Genomic DNA, 26,281 nt, shown 5'->3' with positions numbered 1-26,281 from the left:
AACCTTCTTGTATTCTGTATAACAATGTAGAAATGTTTAGATGGAGTAGTTTTCCTTTTTTGTAACCTAGTTACTGTATTTTTCTTCCTGTACCCGCTCCAGACATATCTGAGCAAGGAGATTGCATGGTTATGTAGACCAGTGTTTCTCAACCTTTTTATTATTATTATTATTATTATATTTTTATAAAGTACCCCTTTTTAAAAAAATAAAGTACCCCCGTACGTACAGTTTTCAGACACTTTTTTCCCCTATCATTACAACACATTTTTTTTAAACAACTTAATTGTAGCCGGGCAGGTGATAACATTTTTGGGTGTAAAAATTACAGTAAAAATAATAAAGCACGGTAACACTTATAACAAAAATCCAATTTTCTCCAAATTTCAGTTGTGTTGACATACCCTCTCCCCAGACTTCTCTCGAGTATCCCTAGGGGCACTCGTACCACTGGTTGAGAAATACTGATGTAGACTGTGCAGATTTGCGTATGTGCGGTGGCTAAAGTATTGTAAAGAATGTAGGTATTTTTTAAGGAGTGTCCATGTTCTGATGCAATTGCTATCAAATGAGTTTTTTTTATTTATAATAGGGCCATAGTCTGTGCCACCAAAATTGTAAAATAAGGTGTGTGTCAGTGGGAAGAATTTATTCATCATTACCCTTGGGAAGCACTTAATTGCTGATTTTCTCATCACTTGATATTGAAGTAGGCCTTAATTGTTTCTAATCTGCTTAGACAGAGGAAGCACATCTTTTAAATGTCCCCTTGGTAATTGGAAAGTCTCCTTTAGCTGAATGGTGGCAAAATATCCTTTCCTCCCCTCTCTGTCTATGGCATTCTGGACCTTCTCTGCAAAAGAGTTACTGAATAGGTAGCCACACTTTTTTGAACAGTGTTTTCATTTCATTAATTTTTTTAACCTACTCCCTTAAATCTAGTACTCATGCACGATATCATTGAGGCTTTCCTTAGTTATCGACTGGTCTGTTACATCCATCCATCAGTGCAAGTTTTCTGGGGCTGTCTGGTATTGTCTCCATTTCATTTTGAACATAAGATGATACAGTCTTTGTGCTTGCTTATTGTATTCTGGCCTTTTTATTGATAGGGTGCTTGTTGTGATGTGTTCTGTAGGCTAGGGGGTAGACAGGAACCACCAGCTTTTGGCATGTAGTGGATGAAATCTTCGGCTAAAGAGACTGAAAGTGAGGTAAGCTTGACTTTCTAGTTTGAATAGCGCTGGGAATATCTTGTGATTATTTGGGTGGAGATAGAAATAACATGGTTTGTTAACTAAAGATGTGTAGCTTCTATTGTGACATAAGTTTATGCTGCTTAGGGAGGTCTGGGTCAAACTGCAGTGTGGTGTCAAGCTTTTCCCTTCCAGAGCTCCTCTTTGCATCCAGTACAGGTTTGTGGGAAACCGGCTTTAGATCACTGACTGGTCTCCTTCTAGCCAGAGGTAGCTATGAAAGACTTGAAGGATGATAACTAAGTCCAGAGAAGCCCAGCCCCAAACCTGGTTGCCTTGATTCCTGCCACACACAGTCCTTCTGGGTACTCATGCTAATAGTATGGGATACATTTGAATATCCCCACCTCTAGAAGACAGAGGTACTCTTTTGCTTTTCCACCCCATCTCATCTAGCCTGGAAAAAAAAATCGTCTGCTGCTCTTATCACTATAGTATGTGAATGCCTTCCAGCCGTGTATTAGATGACATGACCTATCATGTATGGTTCATTGTTTCTCTCTTACAGTTCTTGCCCTAAGGAGAGGATATGTGCAGTGGAGTGTTTGGTTTCGGTAAGGGTTTTTTAAAATGTCCGCTCTGCTCTGTGTGTGTTGGAGAAGGCAGAATGCAGAACCATGCCTTGCACTTACAGCAGAAGTTGGTCAGATTGGTGAGGGTCCTTGGCTCTTGTGGGATTTATTTCTAGTATGTCAGATCAGCCCTTGGGAGAGCGCTATCGCCTGCACAAATGAACTTCATCCATATGATCTAAAGTTCCATTGTGCCTGGTGAGCGGAATTCTTGACCATGGTCTTCGTCATCTTTATGCAATCCTTAAGTTAGATTGGGCTCAAGCCATTGAATACCTTGAAAGTAAGGTCTAGACCTTGAACCTGATGGTGTATTCATGAGAAGCCAGTGGAGAAACTGATGGGCAGGTGGTTTAAGTTGCTGAGGAAATGTGCTGCACAATTCTTCACTAGCTGGAATTTCCTAATGGCTGCTGGCTTCATGCCCATCTGTATCGTAAAGTCTTGTGACTGTCCGGATGTGGGGTCCACTACTCTACCCTCACGTAAACCTACTTCTTACGGGTCCTCCTTTTCAGTGAGACTCTTCGGTGCTTGTTTTTGCAGCTGCTCACCGCATTCCCAAGCAGAATCGGAGTGGAACTGACGTGACTCTGGACAGTTTCACTGCTGTCTTCAATTGATAATCGCCTCTTTGGAGCTGAGACCGGCGTTCGCATCACACAAAACAACCCCCTGAGACAATCAGCACCCGTGATACTGACTCACTGGATGTTCTGTTAATAGCATCAAGAGAGAGGCCATGGTTTACCTTGGTAATAGGAATTGATTTTCCCACTCCTACCTTAAGATGTGGCTCTTTCAGGTTAGATGGGAAATATGCTTGAAACAGCCCTGAGAGCATATGTTTGGACTTCTTTTGTGGCTGGTGTTACTGCTTGGTGCACAGAGAAAAGACTTCAGTCTCTAAGACTTAAAAATCATTTCCTTTCACCATCGCTAAATTCTTAACATCAGTCTACACTGCATGGCTATTTCGGGATACCACCGGTATCCTGAAATAGCTACCTTGCGTCTACACAAGCTCCCCTTTACTTTGAAATACTTTTCGAAATAATAGGTGCACTATTTCGCCATCCTGGTGAACCTCGTTTCACGAGGGATATGGGATGGCTTGAAATAGCGAGTTATTTTGAAATTTGGTGCTGTGTAGACGTGCCAAACTTCAAAATAAGCCGTTTTGAAATAAGATGCACAATTTGTGCATCTTATTTTGAGTTTAGGGTGCTGTGTAGTCACACACTAAGAATACTACTAATATAGCCTCCTAGCACTTCTTGATTCGGGAGCATAATGCATTTGACATTGCACGGTGATAGGTAAATAAGTTTATTACAAGAAACTCGCTGATGAGGAAATGATAAACATATCAGCTTCTCCTTAGTATTGCTAATAATTGGGGAAGCTTTACTCCCGGTTAAGACCACAGCTACCTTGCAGCAATAGTATAGACATGTAATACAACTGTAGTGTCATAATGTAGAGACTGCCTAATTGACGGGAATATCTAGGATTCCACCTCTCAGAGCAATGGTAGCTAGGTTGACAGAAGTGGCATCTGCACCAGGAGTTACGTTGGCATAGCTGTGACAGACTGGGGTGCGGATATTTCACACCCTTGAGCACTGTTGTTACATTGACCTAACACTTACATGTAGACCGGGCCAAAGAGCGTTTCTTCACTTCCCTCACCCCCGTTATTTATTTTGCAAAGACTGGGTTTATGTATGCGAGAGGCCAATAAGAATTAATAGTCTAACCTTTTCTCTGAATCATGCTGGCAGTTCTGCATGTGTTGTCTTTTTATAGTCCTGCCTGGACATAACTGTTATATCCCATTTAAAATCTCACTTTAACAAAACTCGGGCCCTTAATTATTCCAAAGATCGAATGCAGATATTGTTTGTGAATAAAAATAGTAAAAAAATAGCAGGCTGAGAATAAGGGCAGGGTTGCAAGAGTTTTTACAAGTTAAGAAAAGGATATAAAGATGTATTAAAGATGTGTTAAATAAGTAAGAGGAGGAAGGCATCAGATGCAGAACAGGCTACCACAAGATATAGAAATCAAGCAACAGGCTTAAAACAGAACAGCAAATAAAGAAGACAGCAGGAAAAGGCAGAGTTTGTGTTGATTTTGTGTGTGTGTGTGTGTGTGTTAAACAAAACATTAAAATAAAACACTATATTTTTAAACAAGCATGGCAGGAAAAGGCATTGTCCTTTGTTTACATTTAAATGTAAACACAGTTATAAATAGTAAAAGCAAAACAAATGGTATTTAACATAAATTGTGCATTTAGCAAAATGTGCGCCAAACATCCCCACTTCTATCCCTCCCTTTTGTGCTGCATCCCTTTTCCCCACCCTTTGTCTGTCTGGATTGTGTTTGTTTGGTCTATAAGCTCACTTGGCAGGAACCTAGTCATCTTGCGTATCCGTGCAGCTCCTCTAGCAATGTTTGACCATATGAATCTGATATTGCTTCTTTCATTCGTTGGCAAACCCTTACAAATTGTCTGCTGGACATTGCTTTGGGTTCCTTTAACTTCCGGTTTCTTCAGTGTAAATGGGACTGAATTAAAGTTGCTCTCCAAAACTGCGACCTCAGATGACCAATGCTGTCCCTGGGGTTGAATATCGAGGCTTTGATTTCTAACAGGTGAGCTCCCACGTAGTAATGACAGTTCAAGTTCTAATATAATTCCGGGTAATCTCCTCTACCTGGGTTATTACTTGTTCGTCAGTTACATGTTGTCAGGTGTCCTGCTGATGGCTGAAGTGTTGCTGTCACAAACGCAGCAGCATCCACTGTGTGAGATTGTGGATTGCAACACAATAGGTTGACCTGAGAGATGCACTTTGAGCCTCTACATTTGTTTAAACAGCTTAGCAACATTAGGACTTTTATTATCTGAACTCACTGGTGATGTAGAAGATGTGGTATGAAGTACAAGAGCCTGCCTAGGTGCAGATAATGAGGTTGCAGGATTTGTGCTAGTTGTCAAAGGGATAATCCCGGATAGTGGGTTGTCTGGCTGCCTGCTTAAACCCATATGAATGAGGAGTAGGTTTGCTGGAGCTGGATACTTGAGTTGGTTCAATTGGCTTCTGAGCTTTCCAAGTGTTTGCCTCAGACTTTAAGAAATATACATGGGGTGTGTGGTGGAAATTTGACTCTTCTTATCCAAGTAATGTTCCTCTTTGAAGCTGTGTGCACCGGTCCAACTAACAAAGTTCCTGTTTATGTATGACACTGATCTCAAGTTAGTTTGTAGGCACTGAGTCCTGATTTGCGATATTGCAGGCAGTCACATGCCAAAGCACTTGGGTGACTTCCCAGTGTAGAGGGACGGAAGCCTGTAGCTATGAGGAGTTAGGTATGTTTTCATGGAATTTTGCACAAGCATTAGTAGCTGGAAGGGGGCTGGAAGGCATGAAGTGACCTCAGGCAGTGTTTATCAGTCTGGAGGGAGGTGGTTGGATCTCAGTAATGGAGCACTAGACCGATTCAGAAGGAACACAGTGCAAGGTCAGGTACAGCATCTTAGATCTGGCTCATTTGCCTGCACACAGACTCTGTAACCTGCTGGTCCATACAAAGTGCCAGTCCTTTCTCCTTGCTGTGATTGTGTTCCCTAATGGAGCTGGCTGGTCTCTGCTCATCCTGGAAAATTCAGGAAAGCTCAGCCCAAGTGTCTCTCTTTTTCACTCCTGCAGTACAGGTGTCAGTAGATGTCCTGTCCCATGTCCAGCAACATGTAACCTTCTGGTGAGTGGGGAGGGAGATTGAAGCTATCAGAGAGGGGCAAAGGAGAAGAGTTAACAAAAAATAAAGAGCAAAAGAAGAACAAGAAAAAGCTGGAATGGGTGAGATAAGAAGAAAAACAGATAGGAAATGAGGGAGAAAACTTAAACAGGAGGCAACCACAGGATATGGGAGGGACTGCCCTTCTGCAATTCATTTTCCGAACAGCAAGCTATAACTAAAGGGTGAGAAACCATTGATTTAAGTTAAGAGAGAATTTGCTGGAGAATGACACTCCTTTGAGGGTCACAATATTCAGCTATGCTTTTTGGCAACACTGTGGAGGTATATGGATGTCTGTTTGAAATGTGGGGGTAGATATTCGTGCCCAGAGGAGCTGCATGGTGGTGATGGGTACCATTAGTTCCTTCTGAGGGTACGTCTAGACTACAGGCTTTTGTCGACAGAAGTTTTGTCGACAGATACTGTCGACAAAACTTCTGTCGACAAAGAGCGTCTACACTACATTCAGTTCTGTCGACAAAGCAAGCTGCTTTGTCGACATGGTAGCGTAGACGCAAAGGACCGTTTACATGCAATAACACCTTCTGTCAACAGAAACTCTGTCGACAGAAGGCGTTATGCCTCGTAAAATGAGGTTTACCAGCGTCGACAAAACTGCTGAGTTCTGTCGACGTTATGTCAACAGAACTCAGCGGTAGTGTAGACGCAGGTATAGTTTTGTCGACAAAAGTCCACTTTTGTCGACAAAACTCTGTAGTCTAGACACACCCTGACAGTTTTGTTTTTTGTTTTGCCCTTTGCCCCGGCTTAAACGGTTGTATGAGACACTTTTCTGTGTCACACATTGGTCTTCAAGATCAGTCTTTTTGGGTAACTTAGTTCTGGCTGGCCTGTGTAGATGGGGGGAAACTTCTCATTGGAAATTTGAGTTCAGAAACCAAATTCACGAATGTCGTCTTTAGGATTTACACTAGAGGTGTGAAAGTGTGACTGTGTGCATGGTTAACCAGTGAGTCTGGGCTCATCAGTTAACGTTCACGGTTACATGCGGGCTCCTGGTATGTCTGACCCCTTTCCTCTATGCCACCAGCACGGGAGGCAGGTGGAAGCTGATAAGTGTAGGGAGCTGGCTTAAAAGCTGGTTCCCCAAGTGCGCTGGCTCCCACGGAGCTGACTGCCACTCCATGTATAACTGCTGAAATTTTCAGTGGTTACACAGTTATTTCATTACATGCATTTTAACATCCCTAATTTACACCTTAACCAACCGTTTATCCCTGGTATATCTTAAAATGTTTTCAGATATTTTTTCCCTCTTCTGTGCCAGACTGTGGGGCCTAATGACTGCTTTCTGGAAGAAAAGTAATGGGGGGAAGGACGTTTTTCACTGGAAACTGAAGCAGGTGTGTGGCGAAACTGATGTGTTGTGAACTCCTTAAGATGCACTGAACAATGAGAGCTCTCATCTGCTGAAGCATCTGAGAGTGAATCAGAGCTTTCTGTATCCCAAAGATGATAACGACAGATCGTTTAACAGTGATCTGTAACTCTAAAATTGATGATCTGTTCCATAGTCTGCTGAGACACACGAGACGATGGGTTGTGGCTTTCTCTGTACACTCTCTGGTTTCTGCAACGGAAGTGGTTCTTGTGGGTGTTGATCAGATCTTAGACAGAGTGAATGTACAGTAAACTTGCGATAATCCGGCACCTTTAGAACCCAGGGGGTGCCGGATTATCAAATATGCCGGACTATTGGAAGGGGGGACGCTATGAGGCGCCTGGGGTGGAGTGGGGGGGGATGCGCCCCTTGGCACTGCAGGACCAACCCGGCAGCACCCCAGCTTCTCTGCCCCAGACTTCCCCAAGTCAGCCGCTGCTGAAATTGACCAGTTTCAGCAGCGGCTGAATCGGGGAAGCCGGGGGCAGAGCAGCACCAATTGTTCAGCACTTCCGGGTTCCAGATGGTGCCGGACCATCAGGAATGCCAGACCATTGGATGCCGGACCACTGGAGTTTTACTGTACTACCAACACTATCTTTTTATTTCCATTTTTGTTGACAGGTGGAATAAGGTAGACTTGGGATGCTGCTGAAAGAGTCTTTTATAGTCTTAGCTCTTTATAATTAGGTTTTCTTTAATTCTGTCATTCCGTGTTTCAATGAAGGCGTCAAAGACCACAGACTTGAGGAAGTAAACATTACTATCAGAGGCTTCTTTTATACCTGAGTATCTGGCTCACTTGCAGTGAGAAGCACCAACCTGTAGTCAGACGATGGGGCTAGAAACACCTAATTTCTGTTCCTAGCTCTAGCCTTGATTAGGTTTGGGATAAAGGTTGCCTCAACTTCTGTTTCCTCAATATCCCCGTTGAGAATGTGGATAATCTGTACTTGACAGAAGTGTGAGGTTTACTGTTGAGTGCTTTGAGCTCCTTTAAATGGTGCAGTATAAGTGTGCGGTTGTTATTTAACTCCTGTGTTAGTTCTTTGCCCAGGTTGGTTAAATTTGTATATTTGATCTTTAGGAGGAAGTCAGCTCACTGTTAGGGAAGCTACTGGATGAACAAAGCACTAACTTCTGACTTGAGGATGCAAGCATGTCAGTCTCCTTCAAAATATGGAAGGCTGAATTTAAAAATCCGTGTGATTTGCTTTAGGGATGTAATAGTGTAGTTGATTAACTGATAAGCAAAAGTTTATTGGTCAGTGCTATAGACTGCACATGTTCCCCCCCCCCCCCCTCCAGTAAACTTTTTAGCAGGCTGTCCAGCAATCTGGCTCGCGCCGGGTCCAGGACCTACCCCTACCTTGGCTCCGCATTTGAAGTGCATTAGGAGCCAGGCGGGCAGGCAGCCCGGTTCAGTTCTGGCTCACGACACATCTGGGAGCTCAGCCCTCCCATTCCCTGGACAGGGGTTGCTGCCACCCTGCACTTCTGCCTCTGTCAGGACAGCATGGGCAGCCAGTCTGCAAGGGGAGCTGTTTTTTAAACTGGCTCCCCTCACGGACCAGCTCCTGCCTGGCACCCCAGATATAGAGGCAGCAGCGCAGAGTGGCAGGGGGCGCTTCAGGACTGGGGCTGGAGTGCACTGGCTGCCGGTCCCTCCCCCTGGGACTATAGAATAGTCGAGTAACTGATAAGAATTCATTGTTAATCGACTATTCATTTAACCAATATTTAACATCCCTAACTTGCTTTGGCCATTCACTGGTGGTGTTGCAGCCATGTATGTTATGACATACCTTTACAGCTGGGTTGTTTTTTTTCCAATAGATTTTACCAAGTTTTGGGCTCAGTGAAGGTATAACAATATTTTGTTTTTTATCTAGGGCCTTTTACACCAGCCCATCAAGTTTGTTAGATAGAAACTGACAGGATTTGGAATAGATGCCAGGAGTCTTGACTCCCCGTCCATCCGTCTGTTTTAAGCACTAAACTCCCTCCGTGGGAGTCTGAAATGCAGGTTGCAATTGGCTACAACTCCTTTTGCAATTGTGGGTTGTCGTAATGCCGGCTGGCAGGTGCCAAGGGAATGGTGAACCGTCAGTGTGCTCAGATCAGTGTTTGTTTTGACAGTTGGGAAAAGTCTTTCTGGAGGAGGCTCTCTGTTTCTCTCAGTTGTGTTGCAGTACTGTTAGGTCATTGTTGAAACAGATTCTGGATGGGTGGAAAATAACTATGCAACAGGTCTGTGTTGCAGGCAGTTTCCAATTTTGAGTGATGTTGTCTGGAATTCAGCCATTTTTGTCATTTATTGCTCCATAGCTGCCGGGAGGCTCTTTTGTCAAGGCTGCTTATTTACTCCACTGATGAAAAAGTCCGGGTGCTTGTGAAGCACTTTTAAAATCCTGCTCCACCTATTGCTGTTTGTATTAGGAGGAAACCACTCCTTCAGTTCTGCCCTGTGCTTCCTGAGAGATTAAACATTGTGAGTTTCTGGATCAGCTGTAGAGAATTTGCTGAGGATCACCCCATTGACTTAACTCCAGCCACACACTCTCTGGTGGGTGTCACTGGAAAACTTTCCCACCAAGTTGGGCTGTATTTTTAACTTTTTGAAAAGCTCTCTTCTGGAACACACTGCACTGTGTGGTTTTTTTATGTTTTTTTTTTTTTTTAAACTTTAAATCAAGATGGAGGTCAGCCCAGATACAGCAGTCTGTCACGTGGGCAAGGAGGGAAATAATAGTAAAGGAACAAACAGGAAGTAAGTGTAGTCACAGAAGTACAGTGAAGTCTTGCAATGAGCGCTGAAGAGTCCCAACAGAGAGAATCTCCAGACAAAGCGTCATATATTCACGGGCCTTTTCTTTGGAAGTCCCTGTCCCCAAATTGAGTGGCGCAGGACTTCGGAATGAAGAGCAGAAACCATTTGGTCAGTCTCCAGTGGTCTATAGATATGAAGGACTTGCTCAAATACTTGGGGCCTAGCAGTGTGTTACGTAGATCTTTTTTTTTTTTTTTTCTTCAATTCCTTAATAACTGGTTTGGAGGTATGTTGTCATTCAGAGGTTTCTCCCCTGGTCTCTGTTCTTTCTCCAGTGGAGTGTGTAGAATCTCAGTAGCTGTATGAATATGAGACAGCAATAACCTAAATCTGTGGGCTGATCTCTTCCAGTGATGAGGACTCCACCAGGGCCCCAGGATCTGTTTGTCCGTGACAGTTAGCTCAGCTCAGACAAATGATAATGAGCAGGAACAAACTCCCACTGGCAAATACATTTCATCTTCTAGGGCTGCCCTTCCCCCTCCCTTCTCTTCCATTAGGTAGGGAGATGCTTGCTTTAGATTAAAGCACTTTTACTTATAACCAAGTGACTCCAACTTCCATTTTGCAGTTAGTCTGATTACATTATTCTATTTCAGAAGTCTGAACAGGAAATACAGCAGGGAAATTGCCCTATTGCAGGCTATTCATAAATTAATTAAAATAAATATTTCCTTTCTTCCTTGTCAATACTTTAGTGACTGATTGGTCTGGCTCTTGAACTGTTTGAGTTCCTGTATATGTGGAAATCTGTATTGTTTCAGTAACCTAGTCTATGAAGAATGTGTTTAGCTGTTTGCACATTACAGTGGCACACAACATTCTTCATCCTTTGAAGAGGTTTGATTGTGGGTAGCTTCCCTTGGTTGTGTAATGTGTACCTTTGGCACTCAGGGCAGTGTGGGAATCTGAGAGAGGTTTATTTGCTGGCATTTGGATAATGCCGCCATAGAGTGTCTGAAGAGTTGTGACTTCTAGCAAATGTACAGGTGTGTTTGACCTGCGGGATAGGAGCAGCCAGAGTCCTTGAGTGCTTTTCAGCAGGTTAGCTGAGTTTGTGTTTGGAGTATATGGGGTGGGGGGGAACTCCTATAGTTCACATCATACATGTAATTATCCAATATTAGTTGACAGATTATTTCAGTTATTGATTTAAACTTTGTTCAGTTGTTGAGGATTTGAGGACTGTTCCTCCTTCCAAGCTTAAAATAGGAAATAACTTGCAAAGGGGAGGAGGGAATGCATTTCTCAGCTAGTGAGCAAAGTTTAAAAATACAGATGAATCAGCCATCAGGAACTATTAAACTAAGGGCTTGTCTTCACAGGGAAATTAGCCAGGATAATTATACTGGCATAACTCCCTGTGTGCACACTCTTATTCTGGAATAAGCGTGTCTACAGAGGGAGTTAAAACAGTATAATTAGAGGTAGCACAGTAAAATATGCTAGTAAATTTCCCCATGCAGACAAGCCTCAACACCTCATTCCTCTCCTCTCCTCTGCCCCGCAACCTTGCTGCCTATCCCCCTCCTTGCTTGCTGTAGCATTATTTGTGTGCTAGGCATGTTAACTCTTTGCCACTGCTGTGGCAGAAAAGACTATTGACTATTAGCTTGGGGCAAAGGGGGAACCTTAAGTGTAGAAAACTGTTGTAATCACTGCAGCCTCAGGAGTGATGGAATAATCATATTAGTTCTTCTAATGCATCTGGATCATGATCCTAGACTGTCTACAAGGACTGGGAACTTGAAATGTCAACACTGGTGTGTTGTTCTTGTCCCATCCTGGGAACAAGATGGTGAATACGGCCACTCGTGTCCTTGGGGATGGAATTCTATTTTTAGTAGCTGGGAGCACAAATACAGGTATTGATGTCTTGGGGTGTAGTCTGTGCATTCTGAAGTTGGGAGTGTGAAGCGATGCACTAGTGATCTAACAGGAAGATTGTAATGATGACATTAGTGGAAATATTCCTGTTTATGGAGTCAAAATTCTGGTGCCTCTAAAGTTCTCCTGTATTGATCTGTTGGGGAGATTGGGAAAGGAGGGATTTCATAATAGATTGAGAAAATGTTGTTGTAAAAATCTTATGAGGAAAAAAATCAGACATTGTTTCTTTCTGATAATTGGCCCATAACGAGTGCTTGTCCAAGTTTATTTGCTTTGAAAGCATTTTTATTTATTTGCTGGAGAGCTTCTGATGCTGGCGGGTGCTATACTGAGGTACTGGACCTGAAAACCATGCCATTGTCTGCCTTCCTATCCCCTCTTTATTTGAGACAGGATTTTGGCTGCTGTTTGATAACTTGCTCTTGATGAAAGGGATTGGAGAACAGGGTAAACAGAAATTTTATACGTTCTACAATATTATACATAAATTTGTATAACATGCACTTTAAAATATGGAATACCTCTTTGAAATTGATTAAGGGAAAATATCAAGAAAGGAAATATGACCCCCTTTTTAAGAGGAGCTCTGCATATACCGCTGTCTTGCATCAGAAGCCATCCCAGGCAAGTGATCAAGTCAGCTGTGGTGCAGGAGGCAAATAGTTTTTGCTGTGTGCTTCTATGGCAGGCATGTCCAAAGTCCGGCCCGCGGGCCAATTGCGGCCCGTGTTCCGGTTTAATACGGCCCCCCAGGTAATTTGGCAATATCTATCTTTTATGGCCCCCAACGAATCCATATGTATTGAGATGAATACATTGTAAAATCTCAGTTAATGTCAGTTGGTCTAAATCAGTTATAAATATATTTGGACACAACATGTATACTTGGTGTTATGTTCCTGTTCATATTTTTTGAACTTAAAAGTTGACAGACAACCTTTATTACCAATAATATGTAATGTACTTTACAATGTTCCTGACATATACTTCAGCTTCCTGGATTTTTTTTTCATCTGGCCTTCAGATATGAAAGGCAGAGTGATTTAACACCTGTTTAGATTTGTCATCCATGTGACGAAATGAAAAGTGTGCCGTTTGCAATAAACTTTGCATAAAATAGTTAATTTGCATTTAATGTTAATGGTTCAAAGAATGTCAGGCAAAATGGTCGGCCCTCGCGCATGTTCACTTCATCAAATCTGGCCCTCTTTGAAAAAAGTTTGGACACCCCTGTTCTATGGGCATTGTGTTTTCTGTTGGTTTGTCACTGTCTTCATACAGTGTTTCAGCTCCTTTCTTTTCACTGAGTAATCAACTTCCATTTTTGTACCAAAACTTGAAGATGTTATCGTGGTCCTTAAGAAATCCCCAAGGAGCTGCCCTAAAGCAGCCTGCTGTGTGATTTGTAATCTTAGATGTGGTAGGCTAGTATTCTTGGGCACTTCACCAATTTCCCTCAGATACTCAAATTCTCTGCTTAAAATAATATCTATTAGTAGTAAGTTTTAAGCGCATTTATAGCTTTGACAGTTTCAGCCACAGCATGGGTACAACTTCAAGGTTTCTACTACATGAAAAGAAATGTCTTAGCACTGCAGGTTATGTTCAGTGTTAACACAGGCATGCATAAGAAAGAGACAGATGTAGCTCCATCTTTTAATGACTGGTTCTCTAGACTGTCTTGCAAATCTAATCCTAATAGCTATGTGCTCCTCTCAGTGGAGCTCAGAAGGTGGGTTTTACTGAGTAGAGCTAGTGGATTTGTCTGGTGAATCACTCAGGTGAATGATAAATAGGGTCCTTTTGTGAGTTCACAACTCAATGATGTAGTTTCTTCTCACCCTCCCCACTCACCTTGCAACTTTTCTCACTTTTGGGGTTCTTATTTAGTTCCCTTGTGAGAAGTTATTTCAGCTGTGTAGTGCTGATCCTGCATCTGATTGCTCGTCTCTCATTGTCCTTTTGGCCGTTTGGTGTTGTAGAGATGCTCTTTCATTGCATGTAATGAATCTTGAATCGGAGTCCTCATTGAAACACCTACGTACTCTGGGTTCTACACTAGGACCCTAAATACTGTCTTGAGGATATCTCTCCCGTGTGACCCATCTGGAACCTGGAGACTTCTAAATCTTTGCTTGTAATCCTCTACCCATCTTTACCATTCCGCTGAGACATTCTTCTTGGTTTTCCTCCCTCAGTCTGAACATTCTGAGAGTATTTTCTATATTCAGAGGTATAGCACTTGTCTTCTCTGAGGAGTCCTTGCTAAGGTAACTGTAGTGGGGTGGAATGGCCACCCACTGAGCCGGAGGCGGAGGAACCCCTCTGGGAGCCATTTTGGGCCCAGCCTAGCCCCGCCCCCTCACCTGACCAGAAGTCAAAGGGCGGGACTAGGACTATAAGAAGGCTGCCTGGGAGCTCAGTCAGGGCCCAGCCTCCGAGGGAGCCGGAGGCCGGTCCAGAGCTCCTGTCTGGGGAGGCTAAGACCTGGGCTAGGCCGTCCTCAGCCGCCTCCCTGGAGGCCCGCCAAGGCTTCCCTGCCGGGACTACTGAGGCCTTGCCACGCCAGCCAGCAGAGCAACCCGAGGACCCAGAGGACTGTCCCGAACCACTAGACCGGCTGGACCCCCAATGGGTACTGGAACGCCGGGGCCGGACGAGCCCGCGGGATGCTACAGAGCTCCGACCCCTTGACCCCTGGATTGGGCCGCCTGGACCCTGCTGGGACAACACCGACCTCGACTCCACGACGGGCCTGCCGGAGCTACAGGTACCAGGGAAGGGAGAGACGAGAAGTGGCCCAGGGGGTAGCCGGGCGGGGAGCCGCCCGCGGCCAGCAAGTTATGGGCCGGAGCCCTGCTGAGCCAGGCGCAGCCGCCCGGCTGCATTCAGGGCCCCTGGGCCGGGGTGCAATGAGGTGGGTGGGCCTGCGCCCCCCCTGCCACCCTGAACCGGGTGACAGTCTCCCCCCTCACCGCGGCTGCCGACGCCCTCCCGGGCCTGCTCCGCAACGAGGGGCTCCGACGGGTGTGGGGTTAGCTGGGCCGCCCAACTTGAGGGCCTGGCCTAATAGACTATGTTTGGGGGCCCGCCCTGCTCAAGGGCACGGGTTTACCTACGGTGCGGCTGAGACCGACCGTGCGTCGGGCAGAACCCCTCAAAGGGGCCGGACTAGACTGGGTGCCAGGCCCTGACCTGTGCAATACTAGACTGACTGTGGCCCGGACCTGAAGGAAGGCCGGGAGAGACTCGCCTATTAATTTAAGGCGCAGTAATGCAGGGAGGCAGGCGCATCTCCCGCTGCGCCTGGGGGCTGAGGAGCCGCCTCCTGAGGGCCTACCGGCCTATCACAAACCCATCAGTCCCCCGGAAGGGGAAAGCTTAGAGGCTATGGTTGTCACTGCCAGAGGGCAGTGACCTAAAAGGCGACGTGGCGACGAGAGCCACCCGCTACAGTAACCAAACTAATTTAAAACTGTGAGAGGAGTGATTAGAGAATTTGACGGAGAATTTGGTTCTGTTCCCACTTCAGCCTCTGACTTGAACTGTGATGTTGGGCATGTCGCTTCCCTTCTCTGTACTTCAGTTTCCCAATCTGTGAAGTGGAGCTAGAAACTTACTTTTTAGAAATTGTTTGAGATCCTTTGAAAGGCCAGGAAAGTGTCAAGTAGTAAGCTTTAAACATTATGCTTCTACTTAACTCGCTCTATAAATTGTCTACTGTAAATTTGCTCAGGTTTCTGTTAGGAGGAGGCCTCTATCTTGAATTTCTTCAGCCTGATTGACTAATACTATGTACTACAATGATTTTCAAATGCATAGATTATTGCTAATTTGTTAAGCAAAGCATTGGTTGCTCTTCCTGAAAAGCATGTTGAAAGTGGCTGATCTGCAGAGCCTTATAGCCTAAAAGTTGCTTTCTCCATAGTGTGGATTATGAGTGCAACTTTCTTAAAGGGATATCTTGGGGGCCGTGTGAGGGGATGGCACAGAGGACACATTAGCCCCACATTTCACTCTGCGCTTAAAATGTGCGTAACTGTACAAGTAGCATAAAGGAAGTGACTGAAAGGTGGTGGAACAAGTGTGTTGGATGACAGCTGCAACGCTGACAGCTTTTGTGTGTCTTTACGGTATGAAGCCGTCTTTGGAGGATAGCTCGTTGCAGTGCTTTGAGGTAGGAAGGACAAAGGCATGTAGACATGTGAAGCAAAACTAAGAGTATAAGTTACAAACAGGAGAGCAGTGCCTTTTTTGTAATGAAAAATACAGTTTTGAATGCAGTATTCAGACTTCTTTTGTTGAAAAACTCTCTTGCTTCTTATGTAGCTGTGAAAAATGAAAATTTAGTGTACCAAGAACTCCTCTGTTTTCTGATAATCAAATAATATTTAACAAAAAGGAGCGGGAATCAGTCTCTAATATTTATTTTGATTGTTGCATAATTATGTCATCTCTTCATACTTAAAAGCCTACTAGCTCTCAGGTATTTCAGGAAGATCGAATTGGTCTTGTGGACTATATGCAGTTGCTTAGCATGTGTATTATACTAGATCATCCTGCATCCTGAGTTACTTTTTTGCGTGTGGTTGGTGTGTGTGTGTGTGCGTGTGTGTGTGTGTGTGTGTGTGTGTTTGTGGGGTTGTTTTTTTTTGTTTAAGATGGGAAAACAGGCTTTATTGGAGGCCTGTTAACCTTGTCAATAACTTGCACCCAGAATAGTTCATATAAAGGACACTGATTTGTTGGACATTGTTGCAAGAGCTGCTATTAATAGGCTACTTTTTAGCAACCTGAGTACTAAAATTAAGTAATAATTTAAAAAAGACTAGGGCATAGACCTTGTTTGATAAAGAAACTTTATTCCATTCTTCTCGTGGTAAGGGAATTACAGGTGTGTCAATCCTCAGTCCTATGTGATCTAACTCAAGAAGTTGGGTCATAAATATGAATATTTTATTCATTAATGAGTTTACCATGCAATAACATTCTAATCTTCAGACTTTTTTTTGTACATTTAAACAATATTTTCTAGTGTTCCACATAGGGATGTAAGCGACTGGTCAACTACCTGATAAGCATAAGCTTATCCAATAGTCGAGTACTCACTCAACTAGTCGCTTTCTGCCCCTCCCCTCGCTGCCTCTATCAGAGAGACAGAAGACAGTGCTGGGGGGAGCCAGCTTAAAAGCCGGTTCCCCCAGCATCGTCTCTGCAGGGGCAGGGGAGGCAGAGGCGTCTCAGCTGCGCCTCTCCCTTTGAAAGGTACAAGAGCCACGGGCAGTTCTTGTACCTTTCAAAGGGAGAGGCGCAGCAGGATTGCAAGCGCCCCCCTTATTGACTAATTCCATCCACTGCTTGATTAGTTGAAATTTAACATCCCTAGTTCCACAGAGTTATTTAAAAAATGTGTAGTTTTTTTGTTTTCTTTATTACAGCCACTTTGAAGTTCTCAGTCTTCCACATCTGTAACTTACATTTTTCTTTCTTAAGAAATTGCTGACTTCTTGAATACTGGTATCTCTACAAGCATATGGTGTGATAAGTGACACTCAGTTTGCAAGTTAAAAGCTCTGCATGAGCTTTAATGATACAAATGTAAGCTGCAATTCCAAATGGTGTTAGAGAAAAAGACCTTTAGATGGGCTTTTGCAAAAACATTGTTACTTTGGCAATCTTGGAATCTTAATCATTTACTGAGCTGGAGATTTTCTAGCAGACATAACACTTTCAAATCAAATACTTGACTCCTGTTTCAGCTCTAGTTCAGTATCTTGCTGCTGAGCAAATAAGTGCTGTTATATTTCCTCCATATTTTAAAATGAGCTAATTGTGATAATTATCTAGCAGTGGTGACTTGTTACCAAATAGAGTTCTGTTGTTAGCAGCCCCAATAGTCATAGTGTGTGTTTTTTAAAAGGCTGGAATGGACTATTACACCATCTATGCTTATATCCTGTATATCGGAAGTAATTAAATTTTTCCAGTTACCCCTATATGGAGCCCAGTAGCTTGTCTTTGACTGAAACATAACTTGTATTCTGCTGAAACAGATGTTCCAGAAAATCATCCAGTCTTGATCAAAAGGCATTGAGAGATGGCAAATCAACCACTTCCTTTGGGATTTTGTTCCTGTGGGTTATCTCGCTCAAGGTTTCTAATTTTGAATTTCTGACTGCAGCTTCTAGCCCCTGCTTCTTATTCTTTGTTAGATTAAAGAGCCCTTTCATACCTAATATTGTCTCCCTGTGAAGGTCCTTATACACTGTAATTAAGTCAGTTCATAGTTGTCTTTATATGTAAAGCTAAAGAGGTTGGACTCTTGAATTATCTCATTGTTGTGCACTTTCTACAGTCCTCAGATAACATTTTGGGTTATTTTCTGCACCTTCTCACATTTTTTCAAAGTTCTTTTTAAAATCTAGAATTGGATGTGGTATTCCAGTGTTTGTCTTGCCAGTGCCATATAAAAGAGTATCATCAGCTCCCTGCTCCATGGATCACCTTTTTGTCACATCACAAGTTCAAATTTAGCTGCTTGTCCGCTATAACCCTAAGCCCATTTCAGAGTTGCTGCATTTCCCACATCGTGTGGGTATGGACTGCCTTTCTTGTTCCCAGGTTGCAATTGACTGGATTAAAATGCACTTTGGTTAGAATGGGCCTGGTTACTAAGTGATGCAGATTGCTTTGCATGACTGTCCTGTCTTCCTCGTTATTTATTACTCCAATTGTCTGTGTCAATTGCAAATTTCAGCAGTGATTTGATGAATGAGAATCTGCCCTAAGTTTTGTTTTGTTTTTGTTTTGTTTTGTGTTTGTTTTGTTTTTCTTTTCCTCTTTCTCTTAATAGTGTCCTTGCAGTACAGATAGCAATTCTCTCCTTTTTTTGTGAAACTGGACAAATGGACAAGTGAAAGCTTAGTTGAAGCAGCAGGGTCTGGCATTAGGTATAAACTTAATGTGGCCTTGAGGAAATCCCCTATGTTGTGCATACTTTTTTGGGGTCAGGGGATAGAGTTTCATCCAGCTGTGACTGAGACTTGGGTGTTCCTTAAGTACTGGCTTGATTGGAGGATGTGTGCTGAGCCAGTGGCATGGAAGCCGAAAAGGCTTGGCACCATGCTGACTCAAGCCTTACATGCTGCAGTATTGGTGAAAATCCAGCAGAAAGTTGTAAAAGGTAAGCTAGAGGCATTAGTGAACAGAAATGGAACTCTCTGTTGCTGCCCTGCAGTTTTTTGCTCACATGTGGACTCCATTCCTTGGGGATCTCTTCACATCCGCTGTGTGGAGCTCTGGGAAGCTGCTCTTTTCCCATGCTTGACTCCTTACTGGGCTAAAGGTCTGTGAATTCCGCATAAATATTTACCATATCCCATCCTAACCAGCAGAGCGCTGCTAACGCTGTTTCTTAGCAAAACAAGCAGAGTTCTGCTGCTTGTTTGCAGGGTTCATGTCTCGTGTGTGCTTGAGCAGGCAAGCATCTCATCAAAAGTAAAGGATGCGATGGGAGAAACCAGGACCAAAATGAAAGTTATTGAATATAGTCCACTCCTCCCTTTGTATGTTTGTTCTGTGGAGAATGGGTACTGGTCCACAGACGCCGCTGATCCCATGCTTTAGAAATAGATGTGTAACTGCAAGAAAGAAACACAAAAGGAAAATAGAATTTGACTAACCTACAAGGCTTATATAAGCTATGTTCTCTATAAGCTGTGTGCCTGTGTGGCTACTTGAGAGATTCTAGTGCCACCCAGCTAACTAGCAGGGGATCCACAGATAGTGGGTTTTTTTATGTCTGTCTTCTGGTGGTGCACATTTCCCCATGCCATGGTGCACGTAACATTTTATTCCACATCTGAATGGAAAGAGCCCTTTCATACCTAACATTGGAATGGGCTTATAAGCAATGTCTACTTTGAGATTTAGGGAAGAGGGTTTCTTATTTTTAAGAGAAAAGCATCCCTTTTCCCTCATTCTGTCCCTCCTTTCCTTCACTTCCTTGGGGGGGGGGGGGGGGGAGGGAGGCTAGAAACATTAGGAGATGAACAGTAGAGAATAACCTTGTATACGTTGCAAACATGGACTAAATGATATAATAAATCAGAGCCATTTCTAATTCCTTTTATCACTCAGCTGCACCAGCCAACTTTGGCATCGTGGGCTGTTGAATGAGATTTTTGTGTGGTTGGGAGGTTTAATTTGGTACGGAGGCACCAGTGGATGGAGATATTGGAGAGCAGGTTGTTAGATAAGATGAGCGGTCTATGAAATGTTCTTTTTTGGATCCCTTCATTTTACACCATATCCTGGTATCTTCATAAGTCCTTTGTGAAAAGAACACTCTGGGTCCTTTGCTCTCCCAAGAGTTTTTAATCACTTTATCTTCTGATCTATAACAATACATTAGCTTTCATTGCAAGCTGTGGGTAGTTTTGCCAGTGTCAGCCAGAAGTAAAGCTGTCAGCTACTCCGTATCTCTAAAACAAAAACAATCACAATAAGTCAAGCCAGATAATGCTAGTCTTCCCCTCAGAAACATTAGCTCTGACTTTGCCCTTTCCCGCAGTGAGTGAGTAAGTAGTAGAGGGACCTCATGTCGTGTACAGAAGGTCATTAAATTTGGTCTGTTTTAGATGGGGTGGGAATTGGTTTAAAAAATTGCTACTTGGAGTGAACAGACACTGAACAGTGTGGTTCTGGCAATCTGTATTTCAGAATGTGTTAAACACATTTGGTCTGATTGTTTTGTACACTGAGGCCTGGCAGTGTAAAATAAGCCTTAGTGTAATTGAGAATCAGGCATGTTGAATTTTGAGTTCTAAGAATTGCATGCATCATCTCTCTATCCTGTGTTCAAATCCCCTGGAAGCTTCCATCTCTTCCTGTGACCGACACTTTTTTTGCCAATTCTCATGCTTCCGTCACTTTTCCTGAGCAGGACAACTGAGCTTCATAGAACTTCTTCAAATAAGGAGGGTTTTTCTGGGTTTCAGTTTTCATGGACTACAGGCTATGATGTGTAGTTTTGAAGCATTTAGAATTCATGGTTCAGACTGAAAATACAATTCAGTATTTTCCTGGGTCCTGGTACCATCATGAGACTTTTGATTTGTGGGGTCTGAAAATATAACCATTGAGTTGTAAAATGTTGCTATTTCTACAAGTTCAGAATAAGAGTTGTTCATTAATCTCACACGTATGATGTAAAATATTTTCCATAACTATTTAAGAAAACGTAAATATTCTCCCTGAGTGAATGGGTGAGTAGAGCTTTGTAAGGTTGTAATAATGCTTCTCGGCGGTGTTGTACTTTCATTGGATCGCAAACACATTTTGAACCTCAAATATCCCTCAAGTGCATACCCCCATTTTAAAGCTAGGCTATCAAAGGTGCACAAATAATTTGGCCAAAATTGCACAGAGGGAAAATCGATCCAGGAATAGATCTTGAATTTTTCCTGTCAAGGTGGTTAAACACTGGAGTAAATTGCCTAGGGAGGTTGTAGAATCTCCATCACTGGAGAGATTTAAGAGCAGGTTAGGTAGACACCTGTCAGGGATGATCTAGACCAGTGTTTCTCAACCAGTGGTACAAGTCCCTTTAGGGGTACTCGAGAGAAGTCTGGGGGAAGGGGTATGTCAATACAACTGAAATTTGGAAAAAACTGATTTTTTTTAAAAGTTTTCTAGCACTTTAATTTTGTACTCTACACCCAAAAATGTAATTGCCCACCCAGCTACGATTAAGTTGTTTAAACAAATGTGTTGCAATGGTAGAAAAAATGTTCTGTGTCTGAAAACTGTAGGTACTGGGGGTACTTCTAAAGTTTTTTTTAAAAAGGGGTACTTTATTAAAAAAGGTTGAGAACACTGATGTAGACAGAGCTTGGCCCTGCTGTGAGGGCAGGGGACTGGACTTGATGATCTCTCGAGGTCCCTTTCAGTTCTAGTGTTCTATGATTCTCACTTGCCATTTCATGCTCCAGCTGCTAGACCACACTGATTCTCCTACTCCGGGCCAGCGTTTCTCAATGCGTTCCACAGACCAACTCAGAGAGCTGCTGCCAGGCTGCTCCAGTATGTTTACTTACCGGTAGGGTTGCCAGGTGTCCAGTATTGTACCGGACAGTCTGGTATTTGTGCTCTCTGTACGGTAAAAAAAATCAGCCAATACTGGACACATGCAGTGTCCAGTATTTTCTGTTTTTTTCCATTTGCGCACCAGACGGAAGCCTGGCGTGGGCAAAGGACCGGCTGGGAGTCCCAGCTGGAAGGTGGGGCCGCGATTGCTGCCAGGAACCCTCAGTTGGTTGAGTGTGAGGAGGAGGGGAAGCCTCTTCCTCGCTTGCGCATCACGGGAGCCTGCGTGGGACAGGCAGCGCCCCGGGATCTGCAAGTGCCTGGGTCAGTCCTGCTCCCCGCCGGCCGATTCTCCCCCACTTTCCCCTCTGATCTTCCCCGGCCAGCCCCCCTGCACCGCCCCCCAGCTCTGCTTCCTGCAGGCCCGTTCCTCTTCCTGATCTCCCCTGGCCAGCGCTGTTGCACCTCCCCCCCCCCCCCCGGCCAGCTCTGCTTTCTGCCCCCCCTTCCTCCGCCCCCCCTTCTGCTTTCCGCCCCCCCTTCCTCCTGGCCAGGCCCTCCCCCCCGGCTGGTTCCCCCCGCCCATGATCAAGTTTGTCCGGATTCTTTGGGGGGGGGGTCTACCTGGTAACCCTACTTACCGGGTCCACAGCCACGGAGCCTTGCAGCGCCCATTTGTCGTTTGCAGCCGCATGGAGCCGCAGGAAGCCACGTGACTTGGGCCGCTCCTTCTCACGGCTCCCCTTGGCTGCAAACGGCAAACTGCAGCCAATGAGAGTGGCAAGGCTCCATGACTGGAACCGGTAAGTAAACAAACCGGAGTGGCCTGGCAGCAGCTTTCTCAGAGTGGGTCCACAGACCGCGTTGAGAAGCCCTGCTCTAGGCTATAACTCTTTAGTGAAGTCAAAGATGCCAAATATCAGTGCCAGTGTTTTAAGAAGTACTTTGGTAAATTAGCTCCTCTTGTGGGGTAGCTATTACTGTATGGATTTTATCCGAATGTCAGTAGGAGTGTGGGCGGGAGGAAGGGAGGTGGTAAATTTGGGAATCCTTGACTTTAAAATGACCATTGTTAAAAATAGCCTGTTTTTTTACATCTTGCCCCAGCTCTTATGAGAAGGGTGGTCCTCTGGCACACATGATGCATGAACAAAGTAGATGTGCAGGTGCTGCTTTGCGATTTCGAGGTGGTGGTTGACGAGCACAGGTTAAAACATTACTGACTGTTGGATTTCTGCTCTCTCTAATAGACTGGGATTGTGTTCAATGAGAACTACTGGCCTGTGAATTTCTGAGCATCTGACCGTCTTTTGTATTTTCCCCTCTTACTAGGGTCCTTTCTGAGAGCCCATGATGTCTTTGTTTTTGAGAAATCCCTCAAAAATGAGAGACACATGTTCCAGAGCTGAAGACCATGCTAAACACAGCCAATACTATTTAGAAAATGATAATGAAAACCACAGGAAAAAAATCTAGAGACATGGAAAATAGATTCCCTGGGAATGTATGGATGGGGGTTTTGCATGTTTAGACTTGTAGAACAGATAGATTTGGAGGTAGGAGTGGATTCTTTTGTCTCTGTGTCTCCTTTGTAGCCATGATCATAGTTTTGTCAGATGGTAATTGCTCAGTGCAATGTGGTATTACACAAACTGGGCTGAGGAGCACTGACATTCTAGTGAATGGGCCTGGTAGGTAATTGTGAGGTTGCTTACCCCTCTTCCAGTTCCATCTTTTTCACGAGCACGGTGACATGGGAAATAGGTGGCATTGAGTTAAGGACAGTGTTAAGAGCAAATGATCTAAACCTATTCCTGTGACATTAGACGGTTTCCTGGGAAAGGCTTTGATTCTTTCTCTGTGCTGTCTGTAGTGCCACAGATGCTTGTTAATGGAGTGCTGGCCATCGTGTTGCCTGAGGCATGGTTAGAGCCCTGGGAAGATCTACGTTAATCAAACACACACAGACAGTGTAGCGTGAAGAAATTTCTACCCTGCTAGCTAGCGCCTCTCGAGAACCTAATTAGATTATTGGGGCAGAAAAAGAAACAACCCCACCACTACATTCTTTCCCTACTGCTGAACCAGTCACATAGGCAAAAGGGCAGTGAGCTTGCTCCCCTCTGTGGTGACATGCTGATCCCTCCTCCCCAAAAAGAGAGATGATTTTATTCCCTCCCTTCTCTTGAAAACAATGGGGAAGGTGCGTTCTTCCGAAAAGAATTCTGTGCTTTCAGGTATCACGGTGGGTGGGTGCCTTTTAAAAAAAAAGTCTGTAAACAAAATCAGCCACGTGATATTAAGGGGGGGGGGGCTGCATGTGATGACCATGCCCTGCTGTTGCCCTGTTAGGGGGGTTTGCCATGAGTACATTATTGCATTCAGTTACCATGCTCAATAGAGTGACTTGACATGTCCTTGTTTTAGATCCCTCCCTGTTCGTCCCAGGATATTTGGAAATGCTGCGTTTTAAACCCCAGGCTGTCCTTTGCTGCCCTGCAGCACGCGTTCTGCTGGGCAATTATGTAGCTGCTGTTCTCTGCCTGTCCACGAGTAGCGTAGTGTTGGGTTTCTGTTCATGATGGTTGGGAGGAGATGGGGGAGAAGAGGTGGAGTTTATTCCCATCCCTCAGATGGTCAGTAAAACAATCAAATGCCTTTCCAGGAATGTCAGATGAGCGTTTAAAAAAAGCAAAAACAAGGGGTAGCTTGTGCTCTTTGGAAAGGATTTGAGATTGATCTACTCCATGGTAATGGGCCTTTGGAGATCTCCCTTGCCTGCTGTTTTGTCTTGTGATCCAGGTAATGTCTGGAAGCCTTTGTTCCCTCTCCGTGTTGCATTTTTCTTCTCACCATATTCTTACGTTTGAGTGCTGGGGGAGGCAGAAATGTTCTTGTAATATTGATATGAATTAAAAGGAGGAACGCTTTGTGTCATGCACAGTTATGTTGTGATCCTGCAGTTTCTTTCTTTTTTTGTGTTTTGGTTTTTAAATTGCCAATTAAATACACTAATCTTGAAAATGCATGCCTTTGTTTGTCTGCTTGAGAACAAAGGTTTTGACAGCTAGTAAAGATGTCTTGCAAAAAATGTAGACAGCACTACCCTTTTGTCAGTGCTCAGTGCTGAACTGCTTGCAAGCCTTTATGCATTCTAGCAGCATCTTCCTAACCAGCATTTGTGATCTACCTGAAGTGAGATTTGATCACTGATGCTTTTTTATAGCGGTAATGAATTAGTTGCCACTTGGTGCTTGAGAAACCATTTTAAAAGAGATGATGTTTTGAAAAGGTTTACCTGTAATTTCTATTTCTGTATTTATAATTGGGTCTTGTTTTATTGAAAACAAAATTGCAGCACTGGAAAAGAGCTAATGGCCTCTCTTCAGGGTGGTGACGTTGGTACAGAATTCGTACAGCATTAATCTGAATAATGTTGCCATTTATTCAGTGTATAATGTCAGTACCATGATGTGGATGAAGACACGACGGTCTTGCTTTGTGATGCTGTGGGGAGTTTTATGGTATCCATTTGTGATCATATCTGTTAATGTATGCATGTTGGGGTTATATGTGAAGGGTGATGATGTGAAAAACATATCGCTGTGTTTCCTTTGACGGGGGATGCTGTATAGGTGGCACTTCGATTTTTAGACACTTCACACAAAGGCAATGTTTTCATGGCCCTGGCATGAAGAGGCAGCTCTGGAAAGTATTGGGACATGATCCTGAATGTTGTGAGAGGCTCTGCTCTCTCTCTCTGAAGTCCTTGAGAGTTGGCAGTGCTTAGCACTGCCCTGGGTCTTCATTAGTCCTCAGCATTTATTGTACTCTGCCAAGCATTGGCAGAAAAAACTTGAATCAGACAGTGTTTTTTTTTTTTTTTTCCCCAAATGGGTTGATTATCTCCATCCTGCTGACATGAGTCTTGAGGAATTCAACTGCTCCCACCTCTTGACAGCTGGTGTATTTCTCAGGAAAAAGGCTGTTTTTTTTTTTTGTTTTTTTTTTTTAATGATAGCTTCACAGGAGAACTCGGGGGAGAGATGGGAGGAGAATATTTAATATAAAAATGGCCTTAGAAGTATAATGATTATACCTCTGCTGATGCATTGTTGTTGCATGCCTTTCTGAGGATCCCAAAGTATGTCTCCATCATCATGGCTTTATTATTGAACTGAAACTGGTTTCCCTATTTCTCCTCTTCCTACCTCACAACAGAAAATACTGATCTTAATCCTGCATTGAAGCTAAAATGTGATTGATCTAGCTTCTGACACTAGTTTGTCTTGGATTCAGCATGGAAACGTCACTGTAAGAACAAACTGAAGGGAAAAATGAGATGTGAGCGAGCAAAGCCTTGTTTAAATACACGTAGAGAATTTGCACTCTTCACTCATGCAGTATACTGTGCATAGGTTGCTTCCTGACTTCT

General features: G+C 43.8%; 1 protein-coding gene across 4 annotated transcripts in view; it reads left to right on the top strand.

The window, feature by feature from the left end:
* ARHGEF12 (Rho guanine nucleotide exchange factor 12) overlaps nucleotides 1-26,281 on the top strand; it is a 112,975-nt gene that overhangs the window by 6,464 nt on the left and 80,230 nt on the right. For 2 of the 4 annotated variants that reach the window (XM_075909527.1, XM_075909526.1), the window contains exon 1: nucleotides 12,961-14,530. The exons of the other annotated variants lie outside the window; for them this stretch is intronic. In XM_075909527.1, coding sequence (XP_075765642.1) covers nucleotides 14,430-14,530 — 101 coding nt within the window. In that variant the 5' untranslated portion in view covers nucleotides 12,961-14,429. Of the gene's footprint in view, nucleotides 1-12,960; nucleotides 14,531-26,281 lie in introns of those variants that run through there. 4 annotated transcript variants of the gene reach the window in all.

This window comes from Pelodiscus sinensis, chromosome 26, assembly GCF_049634645.1.
Source record: "Pelodiscus sinensis isolate JC-2024 chromosome 26, ASM4963464v1, whole genome shotgun sequence".
NCBI classification, from domain to species: Eukaryota; Metazoa; Chordata; order Testudines; family Trionychidae; genus Pelodiscus; species Pelodiscus sinensis.
This window is presented reverse-complemented; position numbering and strand designations above follow the sequence as displayed.